At 40.2% G+C, this 22721-nt stretch overlaps 1 protein-coding gene across 1 annotated transcript in view; it reads right to left on the reverse strand.

Annotated features, from left to right (window-relative positions):
- The window catches only part of wls (Wnt ligand secretion mediator), a 128679-nt gene that overhangs the window by 76418 nt on the left and 29540 nt on the right, over positions 1 to 22721 (reverse strand). Inside the window, exon 4 of the mRNA XM_042110077.1 lies at positions 22529 to 22690. Coding sequence (XP_041966011.1) covers positions 22529 to 22690 — 162 coding nt within the window. The remainder of the gene's footprint in view (positions 1 to 22528; positions 22691 to 22721) is intronic.

Consider the following 22721-nt stretch of genomic DNA (forward strand, 5'->3'; position numbering starts at 1 on the left):
TATAGCGCGGCAAACAGGTTCACAGTCATGGTGCTGAATTTCCCCTTGGGGATCAATAAAGTATCTATTTATGTATCTATCTGATGATGCTGACAATTGATGTGGCCACTCAATCAGTCAAACGGCACAGCATACGTTACTTTAGCATTGTTTTTATTGCTAACATTGCTCCTTAACATGGTCACATTTCCAGCTGAACTCAACACATTAACATGACGTTTTTTTTTTTTTAATACATGGCTAGGACCACCATATCATTGGCTATAATACAACATAATATTGAAATTATTTGATTATTTTGAAGGGTTCCACTGAAAAATGGGTTAAAATGCAATATTTCAAGTCATCTTCATGCAAAAGGTAACTGAAAGATTTACATAAAACACTGAGAGACATTAATGTGAAATGAGGTCATGGAGCTCTACTGTAGGCTACAGTGTAGTAGGCTACTTTAGGTTGTTCTAGCAGAGCCTTCTCTTTGACAAGTGCTTGTATTTAGGGCTATACTTTAATTTAGAGCTTGTGTAGCCTACTTCAGCCACCTCGGACTACCAATGAGTCAGAAAGAGTGAGTTAGTACAGTCTTATTTACTTCCACTGCTGTACACTTACATACACATATGTAAGGGTACTGCCAGGATTGCATATTAGTGTGCCTGGTCGTAGAGGGCTGTTAGGGCCAAAAATGCCCGGGCTGATTTTTTGTCCCAGTCCAGCCCTGGGCGAGGAAAAACTACAATTGAAGATACATGTAGGAAGAAACCTCAAGCAGATCCACGACTCAAGGGCCTGACCTATCTGCCTAGGGTCAGTACAGAACACTAAGGTCTGTTTACATGATAAATGAAAAAATAGTTAGGTGTAGAGAACAGGATTGTGCAAAATTTGAATTGCAATTCCTGCTTCCTGTTTGCTACATCAATTGAAATGCAAGTGAAATTCAAGAATTGAATTGGAATTTAAGAGCCAGTTTCAATTCCGGAATTTTGCAAAAGCCTGGTAGAAAAAACAAAAACATGGTGTTGAAAGCCACCTGAGGTGTTTTATATAGGAAGCGCCCCTATCGGTGGACCGTATCATTACAATAAGGATCCGGTTCAGATGTGCACATGAAACGAACATTTTAAAGCCCCCCTGTGTAATATATTCTCCCATCTAGTAGTTAGGAGTTATATAGCAACCAACCTCTTAAGCGCTGCCTCGTTTAGAACTACGGGAGCAGTCTCACATCAAAGCATAAACTTCTCTCTGAAAGCGTAACTCTCGCCAAAATGCACCCTAGGGTGTTTTTGTGAATGTACACGAGTCAAACTTTCGTTTAAAAGCATAATTACGTCTGAAGCGCCACTTTCAAGCTTGTCCGTGTTGTCGTTTTTGGGTCAAATGGAGTTTTGAATGGTAACTATTTTTTGATACATGATCGCGTCAAAATCGCCATTTTTAAAAGACTAAGAAGGCTCGACACAACATGAAACTTTGATTGAAGCATCATCAGTGTCTCTACACATGAACTCGAGCATTGAGAACATCGTTCGTGTACATAGTGTTCACTAAAAGAAAGGTTTTGAACAACTCACTTGGGTTTTCTGCTCGCTGCCATCATGCCAGTCAAGGAGTGAGTTGTCCAAAACCTCTCTTTTTAGTAAACTATGTGTAAACTAACAATGTTCTCAATGCTCAAGTTCATGTGTAGAGACACTGATCGAAGTATCAAGTTGTGTTAAGCCTTCTTAGTGTTTTAAAATTAGCGATTGACGCATCAAAATAGTAGGTTAGTGCCCCTACGACTCCCTATTCACAAAAACACCCTAGGATGCAATTTAGCGAGAGTTACACTTGAATAAGCAATAACAACATATTCATAACATTTTGTGTACTATTTTATTGCCATTGCTTGTGTATAATGCCAATGAAACTCTTTCGGACCGAGCTAGCTAGCTATCATTAACACAGTAAACGGAAAGTGAATGGGAACGGCTAGGTAGTAAGCTACTGCAGCTAAGGACTTTGGTTAAACTATATTGTTGCAAACTAAACTGAAATAACACGTTCAGCAACTTTGTGGTCTATTAGTCCTAGCAAAACTATGTTAGGTAAGGTTGTCAACTGTCTCTGGGTCTAGAAACTAGAGATCAACCCAAGCAGCAAAACACGTTATTTGAACCAAAACAAACGTTTTATTTAGGTTGTATTTTGGTTTCAAATAAAACAGACGTGTTTAGTATGTTCTTTCAACGTGTTTTCTGGCACCAGTACAAATAACCCTGTTAAAAACGTCCATTGAACGTTGTAACCTGGTGCCAAAAGATACGTGCAAAACCCAACGCATCTAGCACCGATTCCAACGTTAACAGAAGATGCAATTTCGGTTTCAATTTACACCAACTATTGCCAACTAAAAAACAACGTGAATTACACTTTCAAAATGGGTGAAAATCACAACGTTTTTTCACGCACGTATCTGACACTTACTTTCAACATTGAATGAAGGTGCTGGTGTGGTGTTATTTTTACACCAAATACTAACGAGGGGAAAACGTGCCAGACATGTCTGATGTTAACCAGAGGCAAAACTGTGAGCACACCGGCAATTGTGCGACTGCTGGTCCGCGGAGTGAAATTATAAGCCCGGTGCGCAATTGATTGCGCAACTGCGGGCCGACAGAAAAAAACGGTAATCAGGAAGAACAGAAATACTTGCTAATTCGTTGTCATTAAACATGGAGCAAACAATTAAATTATGGTGTGAGCCAGGGGCGCCTGCAGGAATTAATGCTATGGTACGCACACTCATCAACAAATCCCCCCCCCCGCAAAAAATCACACGTGAACAATATTTATCTAGGTTTCCCGGTTTTAGCCCCGTGCATTGGTCAGCAAAAAAGTAGCCTACATAGCATAACATCCACATGCAATAGTAATCAACGTATACAATGACCTATTCATTTGGACAACTTATACAGCCCTATACAGGCTAAATGTACCTTGTTTTGTTCTAGCGTAACGTGACGTTCTGACAAGTACACCAATTGCCTACCTTGTTCTTGCCCATCTGGAATAACTCCTCTAGCTTTGCATACTTTCTGTTTTCGTTGTTTAAACTTGTGATATCCATGATGAGTATTGAGTTAGTGAATTAGCTCAACATTGTGTGCTGATAACCATATATAGATAGCCGAGTAAAAGAAAATAACAAGTAGCCTAGCCTAGTTGCGTGCCTGCGTGCGTATTCTGTCTCCTGCTCAAACAAAATGTGCGCGCATTAATTTTGATAAATGTTCACGCTCAAGTTACATAATAGAAAATTGTAAATAGCCTAATGGCATGCAGCTAATGGGATACTGTGCATAGCTGGGAAGGTATGGTGGGCCAATTTGGAGTGAGTACACATTACACACACACACACGGGACATTTTCTTTTGTTGTTGAATAGCCTGATGGTACGCACAGTGCGTACGGACGTACACCTGCAGGCGCGCCTGGTGTGAGCGTTCGTCGAATGCATGAATGCATTTCATTAAAAAACATGTCAATTTTTTCTCCATTTGCCTACCAGAGTATGATGATTGCATGCGGGAAACATCTCAAAACAATAGTACTCATATAATTGCTGTTGTTTTTAGATCTAATGCAACCATGCTTAAGTAATTAACTATTCTAATTATAGCCTAAAGCAGTCCTCTGATGTGCATGTTTTCACAAACTTTTCGTGAACAATGTTATAACATAACTATAGCACTGTAAACATTGACTGCTTTGAAATGAAACTGCATGTATGTTATGCTATAGGATAATAAAAGTAATTGTTGTAATGATAATCATAATAATAGTTTGATGGGGGCATGTGTAGGTGGGCCCTATGACTTCAAAGTCTGCCATGACCGGGCCTCAACTTGAACTTTGAGAAAGCTAAGCTAGCCTACTACACATTCGGCACTTGAACTGGTGTTGGTGTACAATAGTTGTTGCTACATTTAGCCAAGAATGCACAGGATTTGACAGTTAGTTAAAGGTCTCATTCACTGAGAAACCGTTTAATACTTGTTACTTTCGAAATACTATAGCTCACTCCAAGTTACATATGCATGCTGTACGTGAAAATGATCTTCTACCCCCATTGCCCGCATTAGCCAATGAAAGAAAATACACGGAAAAACAAGCGAATCAGAAAGAGCCCTTCCCAGTGAGGCCGAAGGGAAACTGATTATTCATGGCCTCGCCCACCTTGGCTTGTGACCGCCTACAGGAAGACTGGAAGATTTTGCGGCTAGGGGATTGTCTCTCTGCAGCTAGTAGGAGTTAACAGCAAGTTGCTAACATGGCGGAAAAAAATCGTGCCTGTGTTATTTGTAGCAATAACACATCAATGTTGCATGTCTTGCCTTAGAAACATGAGTTGAGGAAGAAATGGTTCGGATTTATCGTTGGAACACCACCACCGAAGTAATGCAACATTAGTTCTGTGTTCCAATCATTTCGACCACACTCACTGCCTACAGTTAGAAAGTGGTTTTGCATCGATGTTCTGAAAACCTGGTTCTGTACCGTCATGATGATCGACCACCAGCTCACAGGCTGTAAGTACAAACAAACTTTTCCACCTACAGTGGGCAGTGCTTCGAATTGGCCAGCTTCACTCGCGGTCCGCGCGTGGGATCACGCGGTATCACGCGACTTTAATTTGTATTTTTCCAGTGAGACGCTGCAACAACCCAAACAACCGGTAGATGGCTCAAGTGAGCAGGGTGTCTCGTAAAAAGAAATGGAGCCTGGAAAACCCTACACAGACTTCACTACAGACTTTAGCAGACTGGTTTAGAAATAATGTAATAGCCAGAAATATGCCTGCCCTAATAAAGAAATATTTGGTTAACTGCGAGTGAATCCCGTTTGCAGCCGTAGAGACGCAGGACAAATGAAACATTCTGGTTTTCTCCGAGTGCAACGATGATAGACAGACATCATTTGGACAAAATATAGAGTAGGCCTATTAACCTCCGTTGCTCAGCCAAATGCCTTCCTGTTACGTCCTGTTATCACGGAGTTAGGCCTACAGGCGATAAACGATTTTTGATGGTCACAAGTTTACTTCATTAGGGACTGTTCGTTATTTATTTAAGGGGCTACCGGAGGAGTTTGGGGAGCATTAGTCCAAAAAGACGTGACCCTCCCTCGCCAGCAATACATTTTTCTATGAGCCTCCAAAGTGATTATGAAAAAATCAGTGTCAACTTTTTCCGGGTTTATCGCCTACTGTATTTTAACGTTTTCACATATTTGGCCATAAGCCGTTTATCATAGGCTATCACGAAACCAAACTACAAAGGCGAACACTTTAACAGGGGGAATTAATTGGGCATGAATCATGCTGAACGCTATTTCGCTACCTTAGAATAATAAGGTTCTATCTGCGTTTTGAGCAGGTACAACCGGGACGATTGAAACGGGGACGAATGAAACATTCGTTTTCTCCGAGTGCAACGATGATAGACAGTCATCATTTGGACAAAACATGGAGCATATTAACCTCCGTTGCTCAGCCAAATGCCTTCCTGTTACGTCCTGGTATCACGGAGTTACGAGCGATAAACGATTTTTGATGGTCACAAGTTTACTTCATTAGCGGTTTATTTTTTTGGATTATTAAAGAGTGTTTTTCATTTAAAGGTTTGACTTCGTGCTTATTCAGAAGAGCATTTAGTGCTCTCCCCAATCCCAGACGTTCACATTGCATGTTTGTTTGTAATGGATGCAACCGCGAGATAGGCATATAGCCCAGCAGCAATCTAGGGACTGATCGTTATTTATTGAAGGGGCCACCGGAGGAATTTTGAGTGCTTCAGTTGGAAGTTGCATGACCCTCTCTTGCCTGCTAGAAATTGTTCAATGACCCTCCGACAGAATTGTTAAAAAAATACATGACCCTCCCCTGCCAATTGTCTTCCGCCCGCGCCACAACCACACACTTTGTGATAACATTCTTAAATCAATCTTTCCCGTGAGCTTGCATGCTACCAGTCCTTCCTTTTCAAATGTGTTGCGCCTGTTTGCACAATTTCACAAATAATCATATGTGATTAATAGTATGACAAATAATCCCTGTGCACGGGGACCGAAACAATGCATGCCAACTTTTTCCGTGTTTATCACGTATTTTAACTTTCCCCGCTGTCTTGCCGTTTTAATGTTTTCCCGTAGAATATCCTATATTTTAATACTCTCATAACAGCCCTGCCATCGGGCCTGTCTCTGTGTTGCCCTGTTGCTACCCATTGCCCTTCCAACGAAACAGATGTCTTCAAATCATCGTTTTCCTTGCTTGAAGGCGAACTTAGAGTGATGTTAACCTATTTAAGTTTAACGGCGCGATTGCCGTGAGAGCACGATTCATTGGCGCTTGCATGTTCGGCCTTATGTCTACGTGCGCACCTGAGGCTACTCAGCTGCAAGAGAAATAATTTCCCCTCTTTGTATGTTCACTGCAAGTTGGCCTACCATAACTTACCAACTCTGCACTGTAGACATTTGTTCAACTTTATGAAGCAGAATTACGCATAGGGTACTTGGAACATAATACATTTGACAAAGGACAGATGAATGTTGCTAGTGACAAAATATTAACTTTCAGTGTTTTACGATGTCTTTGTCATGGGGAAGTGTTTTTCCCCATGCATTTATTCTAGGTTACTGTCAGTGACTGCCGTGAGAGAAGCGGGTTCTGTGTTTCGTTCATGTCAGTGACTGACGCGAGAGAAGCGGGGTCTGTGTTGTGTTGTGTTGCGTTGCGTTAATTTATTTTCATTGGGCATACCGTGCCGTGCCGTCCACAGCTCTTCAGTTCTGACAAAGCCAAAATTACTCCTTTTGAAACAATGAGTGCAGGAAGGGGGGGGGGGGGGGGGTGTCCCAAGCAGCTTTCAGCCATAAGGCTACTTTGAGAACATTTCAATTCACCCGACACTAATATTCAAAATGTTGAAAACTATTTCGGCATAGCCTATAAAGCAGTTTAATTAAATGGAATGTTAGTTGTAAACAAACGAGCTACTTGGTGAGGCTTGGCCTCACAGATGCGCTCGTGCCTTAGATGGCAGGAAAAATCTTCACGATAGGCCTATTAACTAACCACCCGATTCACGTTGGCTGGGGGGAAGGGGGGACATCAGACAATTGTGCCCAGTTAATCCGGCCCTTCCCCCAAAAAAATCACACCTTCCCACCTCAGCTTAAAAGAAGTCAAGAGGACTCCTTACTCACAGACCTATTCACAAACCTGCGGTTTTGAAATCTATGCAGCTACAGGAGCTTCCAATCGCGAGGAAGCAATTTTGCATTGTAGGCATAACTAACATGCAATAACGCCGCCAACAACAACCAAAACTAGGCTAGTCATTGTCAACATGTAAATTAAATGTAACATTATTGTGAATCAAATTAAAATGTTCTCTTTTGCAAACGTAGGCATAGTAACAGAATAATTTAATAATGTTACAAGATACTACATCAATCCGTATGTTTCATTGGGCTACTAGGCTATTTGTTTTGCCTTGATTCATTTAGGCTAGGCCTTTTTATTCAGGGGCCATATTCACAAAGAATTTTAAGGCTAAAAGTAGCTCCTAACTGGCGAATTTAGGAGCAACTCCTAAAAATAATGGGCGTGTCACTCCTAACTTTAGGACTCCTAATTTTTTCACAAAAAGTAATTCACAAAGCATTTTAGACCTAAAAGTAGCACCTAAGTCTGGGACAGCTTAAGTCGAGAGGACTCCTAACTCACTAAGACCTATTCATAAACAGCTTTTTTGTGGCATTTTACGTTGCGATGTTTTGAAATAGCCTATGTGCAACAGGAGCTTCCAATTGCGAGGGAACAATTTTGCATTCATAAAAGGGATGCAATAACACCACCAACAACACAAACTACTCATTGTTAACATGGAAATGAAATGTAACGTTTCATTGTGAATCTAATTAAAATGTTCTCCTCTTTGCAAACGTAGCCTAGGGATATGGTGACAGATTAATTTAATAAATGTTGCAAAGGTAGGCTACTGCATCAATCCATAGGCCTATGTTTCATTAGGCTACTAAGCTATTTGTTTTGCCTTACTCTTTATTCATTTAGGCTAGGCCTTTTTATTCAGTTATTAATCATCTTCCGTCCTTCACACTACTTGTGTAGCGCACGCATTCTCCGACCCGTCACCTGTCAGTCATCATCGGAAGAGAGGTGTTTGGAATTCCCGCGTTACAATCGTCAGCCAATCAAGGTGGTCACTTCAGTCAAGCTCGTGCATGAGTAATGACGTCATCCATAGCCACGAAGACTCACTCCTAGTTTAGGAGTTGTCTGAAAGGCTTTGTGAATAACTTTTAAGAGAAAACTCCAAGCTAAAATCTTTAAGTGCGATTTAGGAGTAGCCTACTCCTAGTAGTAAGATAAAAGCCTTTGTGAATAGCCTACGGCCCCAGTTATTCATCATCTTCCGTCCTTGTGTAGCGCACGCATTCTGAGACCTGTCACTCATCATCGTAAGGGATGTCCCCCGCTGACCACCTCACACATTTCTCTAGATTTTGCAACGAACTTACATGACACAATGCCATAAAATATGCCAGTTTTAGGACACAGAATAATGTTTGTAATGATACCAGGTAGGCCAGGTATTGTCGAAGGTGCATGGTGAAGTGAAATTCTTACCTTGGAAAACAAACATTTGCCGATATCATCGCCGATCATCAGAATATTGCAATAGATTCTGTGTTCTGGACTGCAGGTAACTTGTTAAGCCAGTGGTTATCAAACTTTTATTTCATTCCCCACTTTGATCAAGGGGCATGACTGATGATAGTGGAGATAACGTGTTATCCCGAGGCTTTTGCAAGTCAGCATCTTCGACGGTAGTCTATTAAAAATTAAAAAACGTTTTCGATGTCCCAAATGGAGAGCCATACTTTATTGTTTTTAACGATCTCTATGCTACTCACAAAAATGTAGGCATGGGGACATGATGAAGTAGGTTATCCAACTGTCGTGTGTTAAATTATTGTGATTAAGAGCCAGTGGTTTTCAAACATTATGTGTGACTCGGACATCTAACTAAATGCAACAGGCTCATATCGTCCTCGCATTCGCAAAATGAGGACCAGTGTTTTGTCAAATTGCAAATAGCTATTCGTTTTAACTATTTTTTTTATGATAGTAGCCTATACAAAAAGCACTTTATACTATCTTAATATTGGAATATGGGGAGGGAAGTGGCGCGTCTGCAGTCAGCCAAATATGAATGTAATTCTGCGGCATAAAGCAGATGTAATTGTTTACAGAATGAATATGACATGTCAAGCAGTCAATTGACTACATTGCAGTCAAGAAGTAGGGCAAATTAATTTACGAAACCAAAACGTGGGTCATAGTTGTCTAAGCCTCTATTGCGTAGCCTGTTAAAAACGTCGCCAGATAGTATTAAATCGGCAACAACATTGTTTTCTGCAGAAGCCTACCCAAGGCTACAGATTAATTCTGAACAGTTATTTCTCTACTGGCTCAATTATCACACCACTGCTTTGATTTGCGTAGTTGCGTTAACCCCAACACTGACAATAATGTAGACGGCAAATTTCGATTTCGATTTTCGTGTAGTCAAGCCTTAAGCCATACCCAAGTAGCCTAAATCGAGGTAATGTTTAATTATGCATGATTTATTTTGTTATTGAATTCGTAGGCTGGGATTACTCTCGGCAACAATTATGTAAGGGACGGCAGGCAGAGCGATGTACAGTGGCAGAGCGACGCACAGTGGCTGAAAGTGGTACTAAAGCTTCTCGCAGCTTCACGCCGCGTAATGCGCGAATGAAGTGGTCATTTGAAAGCGATGCCCACTGTAACGTCTGTTACAAAACATGTTCATATTCTTCACGTTAGCATGCATGAAAAGGGTAGCCTACAAGCTAGGCTTAGGCTAGCCTATATTACAGGAAGCTACACCAGGCACGTAACTGAAGTGTTCTGTTCGCGACGTGTAAAATCAGAGAATGCCTAATAGGAAGGGCTCTGGTAAAATCCATTAGAGGAAAGTTCTATTTTCCCGAACGTAGCCTACAGGCCACTAACACGCCAGGTGTAGCTACTTCCATTGATTAGGCCTATTGGAAGCTAATTGTTGCAGTACATAACGTGAATGGAATGCTTCAGTTACGGGCATGCCTGGTGTAGCTACACATAAGAAACTGACCACACTACCCAGAGATTTAGCTTGTTGAACCTATAATCTTCTAACCTAAGTGTTAAACCACAAATAATAATATTAGCAACAATATCTTATGCTCAACTAAGTACGGGTATTGTTCTAGTCTAAACAGGGAAAATCAAAAACACAATACCCCTGCACTATTAGGCTAAGTTGCTATCACTAGAGCTCAGGTATTTACACTTCAGTCTAATTTATGTCTTCTTGCCATTATTACATTGACCTTTGTAGGCCTACAATGATGTTTTGTTTGATTACTTGCTGTTTACTTAGTGTTTTGTATGTCTTCCAGAGCACATCCTCATGTCAGGCTACACAGCTTTCTAGCCTACATTAGGTCATCACGTTAGAAGCAAAGGTTTGTGATCTAACTTTTATTGTTGTGCTAGTTAGTTTCTAGAAGTCTTTTTCTAGTAGGCTAATACAGGTTCTTATGTGCTCGTCAATGTTTGGGAAAGTCAATTCATGGATTTCTTCAGGTCACCTTCCACAGGTGTATAAAATCAAGCACCTCGATTATGAATGTAGACTGCATGGTGCTTGATTAATACACCTGTGTAAATGGACCTGATGAAACCCATGAATTGCATAACGGATAGAATTGATATTACCGAATGTCTTCTTGTGGGTGTGCTACTTAGTAAATCATACACCTTACCACAGTGACTAAAATATTTTTGTTTCCATTGTGCCAGTACAGTTTTGTGTGAGATAGTGAATGTCCTGTGTACTATTAGTATCTTGTAACTTGACAGTAATACACATTTATTTACTTTAGGTACCAAAAACAGAATACTTAATTAAAAGTATGAGTACTGATACAAGCACTTCGCATACACCATGGGCATGGGGGCCTGCTACCTCTACTGCCATCAAGCCTGTTCATCCAAGGCCAGCTAGAAGACCTCGGGTTGATCAAGAGGAGGAGGAGGATGAAAGCGTCATCTCCATAGACATAATATACATAGACGCCGCATTGGCTGCTGGAAACAAGAAATGCGGCCGCCATCTTGGACCTGTCATACTCCTCATTGCGTTGCAGCAGAAAACACAAGATGACAGCACTGTGCAGCATGTTCCTGCTCAAATCGGCGGACCATACTCGGGGGGATTTACTTTTCACAAGTAAGATTTAACATTACCGTACTATTGGTTGTATTTTGTATTTTCGAACAATGTGGCCTGTATCATAGCTACATGTATGACCTTTGCAGCAAAAAAAACCGTGTGAAAATCTGTTCGGTATTCAGTGAGATATGATTAATTAAGTGTGCTGACAGCTCATTGCACCGGCCAAACAGATTACACTGAGTGGAGTGGATGACCGGTCCAAGATGGCGGCTCCAAATCTCGTCAGCGCTAGTAGGGAGCAGCGGTCGATGCGGCGTCTATGTATATTATGTCTATGGTCATCTCCACAATAACACCTGATGGCTCCACCTATGGCCCAGTGCAATCAAAGAGCAATGTAATAGAATCATCACAGCCAACGAATGTGTTTTGTGTGTTGTCCCTTCAGATCCCCAGGACAATACAAGCCGAAACAGCAACTCAGACCTTTTTCCCTAAATAATCCCAGCACCATCTTACAAAGGATCTGTAGGCCAGATGTCTGCATCATCTGGCAAAAAGAGGACATTGTTAATTCTGTGCATAGTTTGGATGTTCTTGTTTTGTGTTTGCATTATTTTAATAGACTGCAATATTACTCAGTGTTTCACGGACCACCTAGCAAAAAAAAAAAAAAAACAGTAGACCTACTTCAACAGTATATTACACAATAGGCCTTCTCACTGAACCACCTTGTTTGTTGTCTTTGCACCTTGCTTATGGTGTCAGAGGATTCATATGATTTAAACTGGCATAGGTTACATCAGTGTTGCAGAACTGTTTGGATTTACATACAAGTTGGTTCAATATTGCAAACAACTCATCTATTATATTTTACCACATCTACTTGTGGAACACTTGAGATTGAGTACCACTGCTGTATGTAAATATAATAAAGTTATTTATTGAAAATTGACCTGTTTTGTATATTTGTTTTAGGAGTTTCATCAGTTTTTGTCCCTTTTAAGCTAAAGGTTTCTTACATTTCATATCTTCTGTCTCACAAAGGGCCATAGTAGTCATAGTCGAATGTTTAGTGCATTTTGAAGGGAGTACATTATGTTAAGGCAGACTGGTTCTAATCCTGGGTACAGAGTCATACAGACAACAGGGGTACTGGTGTTGCCCATTTTTCTAACCACATGAGCAATCCCCTTATGAAAAAGTAGTATAGGAATCTTATAGTATTTTGGGACAAAATATTATAGTAATCTTATAGGAATACGTATTTTGGGACATACTGTAGAAGTCCTACTAATAACTCTATAATATCCTATAACTGCTATAGTTTTTCTATAGTAGTCTTATACTATAAGATTCCAATAGTACTTTTTCCTAAGGGTCATACGTGACAGAAAACAACTTGAGTAGGCTAACCTCTGCCAACGTAGGCTATCAAAGCCATAGTTTATACTCATTGCTGGAGAAGTCTTGCAGCACACGTTCTCTGCCGGTGCAATTCCAGCGAAATATAGCTAGGAGTAGGTAAGTGTGTTTGCATTTAGATCTATATATATATATATATATATATATATATATATATATATATATATATATATATATATATATATATATATATATATTGAGCTATAACCAAGTGGTCTTTCAATGATAGTATCATGGAATTCAAACCATAACTATCTATTCCGATAGCATACAATTAGCAGGCTAGGTCAGTGGCTCAACTGCATTTAGGGTGCTTATAACCTGTGTTGTGAAGTAAAATATCTACTAGGAAGATTGCAAAGACGTTTGACTGTGTAAAGAAATAGGTCTTTATTTTAAAACGTTTCCAACTGTTTATTACTTGAATGCAAGATGACTATTGCCACAAACGTTTACCTCTTTTAGGAGAAATTTTAAGCGGACATGCAATTGTTACCATTCTATTAAACCAACGTTCACCGACAAACGATCAGGAAGCGGTTCTTCTTCCTACTCGGATCAAACACATGAAGTTGTATCTCCGAAGACATTTTGTGCAACAGTTTTGACTCGAGTTTTAGCCAGGTTTTAGCACTGTAAAGTTGAATATGGAGCATAGCACAGGCAGAATCGGATGAGGACGCACTGGAGGAAGCGTCACAGTACTGTTAGCCAATCAGAGGTGAATTCATTAGCATGTCATTAATATTCATGACTAGAGGCGAAATCCAGTCGTTCCTCCCCGCCCACCTTCCCCACCAAACTAGAACAGCATGAAACAGACGCAGGACAGCATTTTTTTCACCAGAACCGGCTCACAGGGCATTCATCAACACTACAGACCACTGCAAAATGAATGAAAAAACGATGAGATGAGACCTTTAATTATAGTGTATTATTTGAATACCTTTTCTGTACCACCCAGGTAACTGTAAACCTCCAAGAAAGTGTGGAGATAGCAGGAGAGTAGACAATTACAAAATTATATTTTTTTATTCTTAAAGCACAAGTACACTCTGTTAAGAGAGGTTTTGCTGTATGATATTGATTTGAAGTAATTAGACGTTGACATTGAACTGTTGACTGTATAGTGCAAAGTAACACACAAGCTGTTTTCACTAGTCTTTAGTCAGTATGACATTTAATTACATGTCATATTTACTTCAGTTTATCAATTTAAGCAATATCCTAATCTATAATAAACAATGAATATATAGGAGAATATCAAATAAACAATAAAGGACTGTAACTATATCCCTTCAATATTGAAGGGATATAAAACTCGACAACCTCCTGAACGCTTCCGATACTCCCAGTGAGGAAAGCCCTTTATCTCATTTGCCCAGAATTTCTTGGAAAACTTTGACCAAGCAATTGAAAGGATAGTAGATCTATGATAGTTATCCTATTTGAGCTCCAGACTAGCTCATGAAGGGATGCTGATTCAAGACGGGAGGGTGTAACCCATATGAAATGGTTAGCCATTATCAGCATGAAAGATGTTGTAGCATAGTTTGACCTCAGGGTGGCGCACACACACCATAGTCAGCTGTTATGCCAACGTCAGTTTGTTGTTACGCTTTGACACTGAAGGAAACCCAAGCCTTACGTCCGAAAGGAAAAAAGGTACTAAAATACTTTGAAATCGCTCAATTCTTTCATAAATGTAATCAAATTCAATACTAATAAGTTATTTTATATCAAAGATCAATCCAGAAGTGAAAACCGACATGAAGCCAGTGCTCAACGTTATGCTTTTCACCACGAAGCTCAGGTAAGCAGAGCTACTTGCTAACTACATTGGTAAACTTGAAAATGACAGTTAGCTGCTAAGTAGAATCGAATGCTGTGATGTGTAGACCATGATAACATTTTTATAAAAACCAATCGGAGTCTGATAAGTCAAGTCAAGTCAGTTTTATTTGATAAGCAATGTTCAGTTACTTATAATTCAATGTCTTAACCAGCAGTGTAGATCTCTAATATTACTATAGTTTAATACTATTTCCAAAATAGTGTTGCTACTTCTGTTAGCTGTAGGCTAGCGCTATAGACCCCTTCGCAACGGCCGTGAAAACATAAACAATGTAGCGTTACCATGAAAGCCATTCATGGAATTCATCCTCTATGTTGATTCTCCGGTTTACACTCATTGTTGTTTTGTTTTGATCCACTATTTTTATGTAAAGAAGTAAAGAAACTGTTCATAGAAATAAGCTTACATCATATATGTTTGTATTGTTTCAGAGAGGAACTTTCAGCAGGCCAAGCATTGGATGACCTCGAGCGGCACCACGGCAGCCCAAGCCCGACATCAAGCCCAAGCCCGTTACAGTTGCTTACCTTTTTCGGTAGCCATAGGTGTGTAGATTTTTACTACCTTAAAAATCTGATTTTGTTTACCGTGCTCGGAGTTTGGTGCTGGACTGGTGGGTGCCCCATTTCTTCCCTATTTTCTCACTCTGCTCTTCGCAAAATCAAAATTCCATTGGAGCTCCAAGCAGATTTGTACACACAACCGTATGTAACCTGCGTTGTGCTGAACCTGCGCGATTCAGCCCTGCACACACCCGGACTCGTGAGGCATCGGGGAGTGAGGTTTACTAACGTTCCACACGCACAGCTAAGCTAGCTGGCATCCGTTACACGTACAACATTGTTTACAGCTCTTTGAGTCACGGTAAAATTCATACAGGTCATTATTGTTACATACCTAATTTGGATACACTTATGGGGACGTTCCGATAGCTAGTTAACGTTAGCACAGTAAACGAAAAGTGAATGGGAACTGCTAGTAATGTTCGCTAGCTAGGTAGTAACTAAGGACTTTGGTTAAACTTGTTTGTTGTTGCAAACTAACCTGTCAAGTCAACTTTATTTATAGTCATTTAATGTGCTTTACATAGCAGTCTCTCCAGGATTTGCATGGAAATGCATGGGGTTAGTTAGTAACAGTTGTCTTCGCATATCACACCCCTTATGCGGCAAAACGTTGACATGTGAATACATTGAGCCAATCATGTGCTGTGTTGTGAATATATTGAGCCAATAATGTGGTGTGCTGTGAAGACATCGTGCCAATCATGTTTCGTGATCTCGCAGCTGTAGCAAGATTGGTACTGTGAAGTCTTGCGCACGCTCATTTCTGCCAAAATAGATGCCCGATAAGTGCCCAAAAAGCATTGCAATATGGCCGCCGAGTGGAGGGACTTGCCTAAAAGGACTTTGGTGGAACAGGTTGAAAGTTTCAAGTACCTTGGTACTTTGATTGACCACCGTCTCACCTTCACCCTGCATGTTGACACATTGGCTAGGATAGCCAGGCAAGCCATTACGATCATATTATTATTAGGGCTGGGATAAAACGATTTAAAACGAGTTTCTTGTTTCTCACTTCTCTTTCCGGGACTGTAGTCTCAATGTTGCAAGGTTGGTTTTCCGCCTGGGGACACTAGGGGCAGCGGGAAAAGTCACCATTTTCACCGGAACAGGTCATTTAACCATCCAAATGATATCTAAACGGGTTTATTACATTGAAATAGTTGCCAAGTTCCCCTTTAACACAGTTAAAAGACTGCTGATGTGTGGATGCAATTCATAACGTAGTTAGTTCAAATAACGGTTCGTACTTCTCCTTTGGACAAGCACCTTGGAGTCTTGGAAAACACTTTTCCATTTACATTGGGATTTTGCAAACATTCAGAGTCAATAAAATGAGCCCTGCATGAGTAACGAATACAAGCAGCTGCAAGTAAGCATGCTAAACTTGACATCCAAACAGTATTCTAACATTAGCTTTGAGATACTGCTTGATTGCATACTGTAACTTAGTTTAGTCTCCTCAACGTACTAAGTTATGTTGTGATAAGACCTTAGCAGAGTTTACTTTAACTTGAATGCAGCAGTTTTGAACAAATTTGTGCAGCATGGTCACGATGCTAAGCGGATTTAATAGCAATTTAGCCCACTGTGTTCTATGCAGTGCTTCTATGTGGCAACAACAATCCTTCAACAATCGTGAATATTTTGTTAAATGCACATGCAGAGGAGGAGCAGCGGGCTCGTTACGAGGGAGAGCAGGCGGGGCGAGGAAAGGCTGTGTGAGTAAAAAGTGCAGCTCAATGAAATTATTTTATCTTATCTTTAATTTAAATAGTAGGCCTACAACATAGAACATCAATGTGTGGTGGCCGGTTTTGATTTCGTGGTGCCCAGCCACAGATTAGTCAACGTATGGAAAACACTGAAGGTGTAAAATTAAAAATATTTAGCAGCACACGTTATGCTTGACGAATCGACGCTCATATTTTGCGTCGACGTATTTTTTCGCGTTGACGTCATCGATGACATCGACGCGTTGTCCCAGCCCTAATTATTATATATATATATATATATATATATATATATTATATTATACGGATCATTCTGTGTCAAATCAGATAAGGTTGTTGCTGCACCGTCTCAGATTTTATTCAAATCTTGTCTATATCATCAATGGGTCTTAAAACCAAGACCTGTGAAATATTTCTGTGCAAAACTGTCTTCATATATTTTTCAGACCTCGAAATTCTTACATTTTTACTGCTTGAAAAACATGTGCCATGTTTGGGCATTAAAAGGTTGTATCAACGATAGCGGGGATACGTCACTTCTGTTGATGTTCAAACAAAACAGAGTTAGTTCGCTACTCCCTCCCCCTCCCGTGCAATTTAAACTCTCCTAAACGCGCATCTTGTCGGTTATTGGTTGAAACACTTTATTTTGCTTTTGAGTGGGTTGCCAACCCTTGTTGGTAGCAATTATTTTTGTGTACACTGTACAGATCTCGGAGCCTAGGGTGCCTACAGAGACGCGTTTTTTTGACGGCCTGCTTATGGGGCAGACAGCTAGCGGATCGTTAGGAAAGATTAGATGAATGTGATCATTTATGTTTGGGCCTTTTTTGGGCCTGAAATTGCTGATACAACCTAAAATATCTTGACAAATATTATCCCTAGTCTCCTCAACTTTTCTAGGGTGGATCATAAAAAGGACTTTCAAAAGGTCCCTAGATGTCAGAAAAATGTGCATTAAGTGTGATAATGGGGTATTAAGAAAACAATTTAGTTTTTTTCATTTGGTATCAGTCACTATTTCAAATACATCAGTTTATTAATGTTTTCCCACAATTTGAAGTCTCAAAAACAAGACGTGTTTGTGAAGGATAAAACAAGGCGTGTTTGTATTTTTGTGTCATTTTCAGTCAACTGGTATGTGGGGTAACTAGTAGGACCATAATAATCTATGTGGAAATGGCTAAGTATATGGACATTTAGTGTGTAAAGTAGTGTTGTCACGATACCAAAATTCTGACTTCGATACGATACCTGCCATAAATATCACAATGCTCGATACTGAAGCGATACTACGGCGAAATCCTAAGATATCTGGAAAAAAAAGGACTCATACCTCCTCCAAGTGTACGGAGTCATTTGTGTTGAATTCGGTGCACTTTTGTAGTGTGCAGGTCAATTCTGGGTTCTAAACTTCTAAACTTCCTACATAATTATTATTTTTTATAGTCAGTAAAATAGTAGGCCTACTTTGTGTGATTAAGTCCTTTACTGTTTGTTATAGTTCATTTGTTGTGTTGTGTTTTGGCAATAAAGTAGCTTTAAAAAGCCAAACTAGGCTAGATCAAGGTCAGTGTTGAAATTACTGCATGCAAATCACTGAATGCTATGCCTAATCTTTAGGCCATCTGATGTACAGTATAGGCTACCCTAGGCCTTCCCGTGTTCATTCTTTTACAGTTGCGAAGGGAAAAATGTGAGGATAGTCTTCTTTGCGCCCAGTGTACAAGTACGACGTTCCAACCACTCAGGTCTTCGTCAGATAGGCCTACACCATTACCTGTTGCAATATATCTGTGTGCATTACATTACGTCTATTTCTTTGATAGCATGATTTGCTACCACGTAACAATAAGCCGCTATTATGATGGTAATATGCTGTGGCCTTTAATTATCGCATTTCGGGTAGCCTATTGGCCTATCCTACATCTGGGCAATAATTATTAAACAAATTGCAGTCTACATTCCATGACAAATATTACCAGTAGTACTGACTGAACATGAAATAGATTGTTTGGTAGTGTTGGTAATGTCATTCTGGCGTGAACATTGCGCTTTCCATCACGTTAGCACCCTATGATTACAGCTCATTATGTCTCGTCAAAATGCATTGATGAAGGAAGGTTCGCTTTATCCCAGAGAACCATACTCGTTTCACTTTCAGAGAAGAACACAGAAGAGAAAAACTTGGCACTAACCATGTAGTTGTGTTTTCTATAGCATATTCGTTAACCTGTCGTTCTTTGAACTCTTTAAAAATGTTGGGATATGTCTGCGAGGTGTTTAGCCAAGTTCCATGCGTAGCATACTGCTTTTAAATGACTTTGAAACATATTTTACAAACGGGCCTCTATGTACCTGATGGCTTGCCTTCACTATTGGGCAGCCGTGGCCCACTGGTTAGCACTCTGGACTTGTAACTGGAGGGTTGCCGGTTCGAGCCCCGACCAGTGGGCCGCAGCTGAAGTGCCCTTGAGCAAGGCACCTAACCCGTCACTGCTCCCCGAGCACCGCCGTTGAAGCAGGCAGCTCACTGCGCCGGGATTAGTGTGTGCTTCACCTCACTGTGTGTTCACTGTGTGCTGTTTGTGTTTCACTAATTCACCGATTGGGTTAAATGCAGAGACCAAATTTCCCTCACGGGATCAAAAAAGTATATATACTTATATACTTATACTTATTCGCGATGTATCCAAAATAGTTCCAGATTTCACATCACCTTTTGTTTTATCCACAAGGCCGAGGACTGTCGGCAAAGAACTATGTTGACGTTGCTGCACACTCACTCACTCAGAGCTGCCTGCTCGACACGCCCACTTGCCTAGATGCTTGCAAGGAGCAGTGAGAGCAGCAGTTCACACAGACACAGAACGTTATTATTTTAATAAAGCATCGATTCTAAAAACGTCGGAAATCGTATCGTTTTTTGCGTGAAGGCATCGTGATACCTTTTTAGTATCGATACACCGTGCAACACTAGTGTAAAGTACCAATATTGTCCCAAGTCCCATTCACAGAATAAATGCATGTAGTTACAGGTGTTTTGGGAACACCAAAGTAAACATTACAATAAAGATAAGATTTTAACGCCCCCCTCAGGTGAAACACAACATAGCATTTTGCTCCTTTCATAAGGCATTAACTCTTTTGGGATGAAGAAACTCTTAACATATTCTTTATACTTTGCTCAAAGAAGTTGAAGAGATGAATAGCTGAGAGGATATGGCCATCCTGGCAGCTAGACGCTTAACAGTGCCACCACATGTACTCAGGGCCTGAAGTTAACTTTTTTGGCCACCAGCCACTGTAGCAGGTGAATTTTGAAATCCACCTGCCACAGTGGTTTTTTACCAGCCAAAAATATTTGGTGCCCAAAATAAAGGTGAACGACTCAGAAAATGCATAAGAATGGTTCTTGAACTTGTACAGAATACACATTACAGTGCTGTTAAGTTATTAACCAACTTAATCTCATTTATGACTAGACCTACATAATTACTTTTTTTGTCCCGATTACAAATGGGCAGAGTACTGAAAATCTAAAAGTAAAATTACTCCCTTCAAAAATTAAAAAGTAAAAGTAAATATTCCCAACTGAGAAATCTACTCAAGTAAAAGTAAAAAAGTACTTTGTTAATAAATTACTCAAGTAGGCCTAACAAGTTAATTTTTTGTAGGCCTACATTTTTATATTTTGGATGGACCTTTAAAGGGATACAAAAGTATGCCTATTTGCTTTTCTCCTCCTCTGTAGGCTAATCATATAGTCAAACATATTTTAAAAGCCCAATTCAAATATATTTTATTTAATATACTTCGTCATAGCCAGAATAAGCATTACGTGGCTATGGATTGAAAAGCAGTCTTCCAACACATTGCAGCTGATTCTTCTGCTTTGCATTGCTAGAATCTGGTTATAACTTCACCATACAGACAATGTAACCTAAAAACAATGGCTATATTATGGGTAGACCTACAGTATATTTAGGCCATAATAGCCTAGGCATATCCATCTGTTTTCTCAGCCGACCGTCTCATGTCATGTCCTGCAACATTGAGGCTACATAAATGAATGCTAGGCTTTCTAACTTGTATGCTCGATTTCCAGTACATTTGCTTTGCTTGTAAATTAAGTTGTAGGCCTACTTTCCTTGTCCAATGTGATTGTTGAACGATGCTGGCCAGAAATGAATATATGTGGAAGTTTCCGTGCCATGTTATACCTCTAGTCTCGTTGGCACTCTGGCAGCCTCACCAGAAGATGCAGCAACTGGCAGGACGTCATTGCGTTAACTGAGTTGTTAGCTATATAGAACATCTACTTCTGTGTAGTAGGCTACATAGGCCAGCCATTACATTTATAATCGCGGGGAAACGTAGCAATGCATTCTGAAGCCCTGTTTCTTTTCTCCTACGCCGTTGTGTACCAGGGGAGAGGTGCTCTTTTCTCCCTCGAGATACTTTCTCCAATAATAAACTTGTTCTCGTAACGAAAGGCAGTTGAAAATGTAGCAGAGTAAAGAGTAGATTATTGGCTCAAAAATGTTGTGTTGTCTTATTGGCTACCCGCCAACGTGGCAGGTAGATTGACAGTTTCACCCACCAATCACAAAAGTTACCTGCATTTGGCGTGTGGGCGGGTGCCAATTTCATGCCCTGCATGTACTCTTACAATGGCTTGTAGCAAAAGAAAATGCTGAAAAATGCAACAAAAAAAAAAAAAGCCCTCTGCAGCTTTTAGCACTTATATGATGCAGCACAGGTGTGGTTGGTAACAACACTGGTAAGTGGTGCAGTCAGCCTGTATACCCAAACATTGTACGAGTACCATGACAGGACAGGGGCAGCGAGAGATATGAGAGATAGCAGGGTGGGGCAAGGAAAGGCTACGTGCGTAAAAAGCACACCTCAATAAAATGATTTTCTCTCATTTAAATAGTACAACATAGAACAGTATTGTGTGGCGGCCACTGTTGATTTTATGGTAGCCCGCCACAGATTAGTCAATGTATGGGCTAACAATGGAGATGTTAGAAAAACTAGAGCTTTTTGTTCACAGAGATGCAGATCATCTCCCCTAATTAGCTCCCTAACTATTGTTCTTAAGTTTACTTATTATTATTATTCCATCCACCCATTTTTAGAGCTACTACTGCTACTAGAGCGTTTGAGATATCGACATGGCTCCAACTCCGGCCTGAACTGGTTTATTCTGCTTGTAAATTTCAGGTGACTGCCCCTTGTCGTTTTTTCGTTCTTCTGGTTTTCCCTTACCCCAACCCTAGGTGCATTCGAAGCCTCAAGAAATGAACCACTTCTCAACACATCTGGCTGGAAAGCTTCAAGGTTTCAAGAGGCTTCATCTCACCATCACTAGTGTCAGCAGTCATTTTCCATCAGAACAAACATATTGGTCAAGAGAAAATCAACATTAAATCAATATCTGCCAGGGGTGTGAATAATTTTGTTCCTAACTGTAGCTACATGGTAAATATAGTTATGGCAACTAACCAATGGTTAGGATATTAGCTAGCCATCTAATCAACAAAAAATATCTCTGACTCAGATAAGCCTATTGAGTTGTTTATAAAGGGGTCTTCATAATTTGAGGTCACAAGATATACTCACCACAAGTCTGATGTCCTTTATCTCTCCAATACCAATATTCACTCTTTTACGCTCATTCACAGGCAGTCGAATGTTAAGGAGATAATACTTGTGAGCGACGTTGCCCATTTCCATAAAAGGTAAGAGATCACATTCATAGTATCGCCCCTCATTTTCAATGGTCTGAAGGGAACATAAATAAAGATGTAACTAC

The sequence above is a fragment of the Alosa sapidissima genome, chromosome 1 (assembly GCF_018492685.1).
Source record: "Alosa sapidissima isolate fAloSap1 chromosome 1, fAloSap1.pri, whole genome shotgun sequence".
NCBI classification, from domain to species: Eukaryota; Metazoa; Chordata; class Actinopteri; order Clupeiformes; family Clupeidae; genus Alosa; species Alosa sapidissima.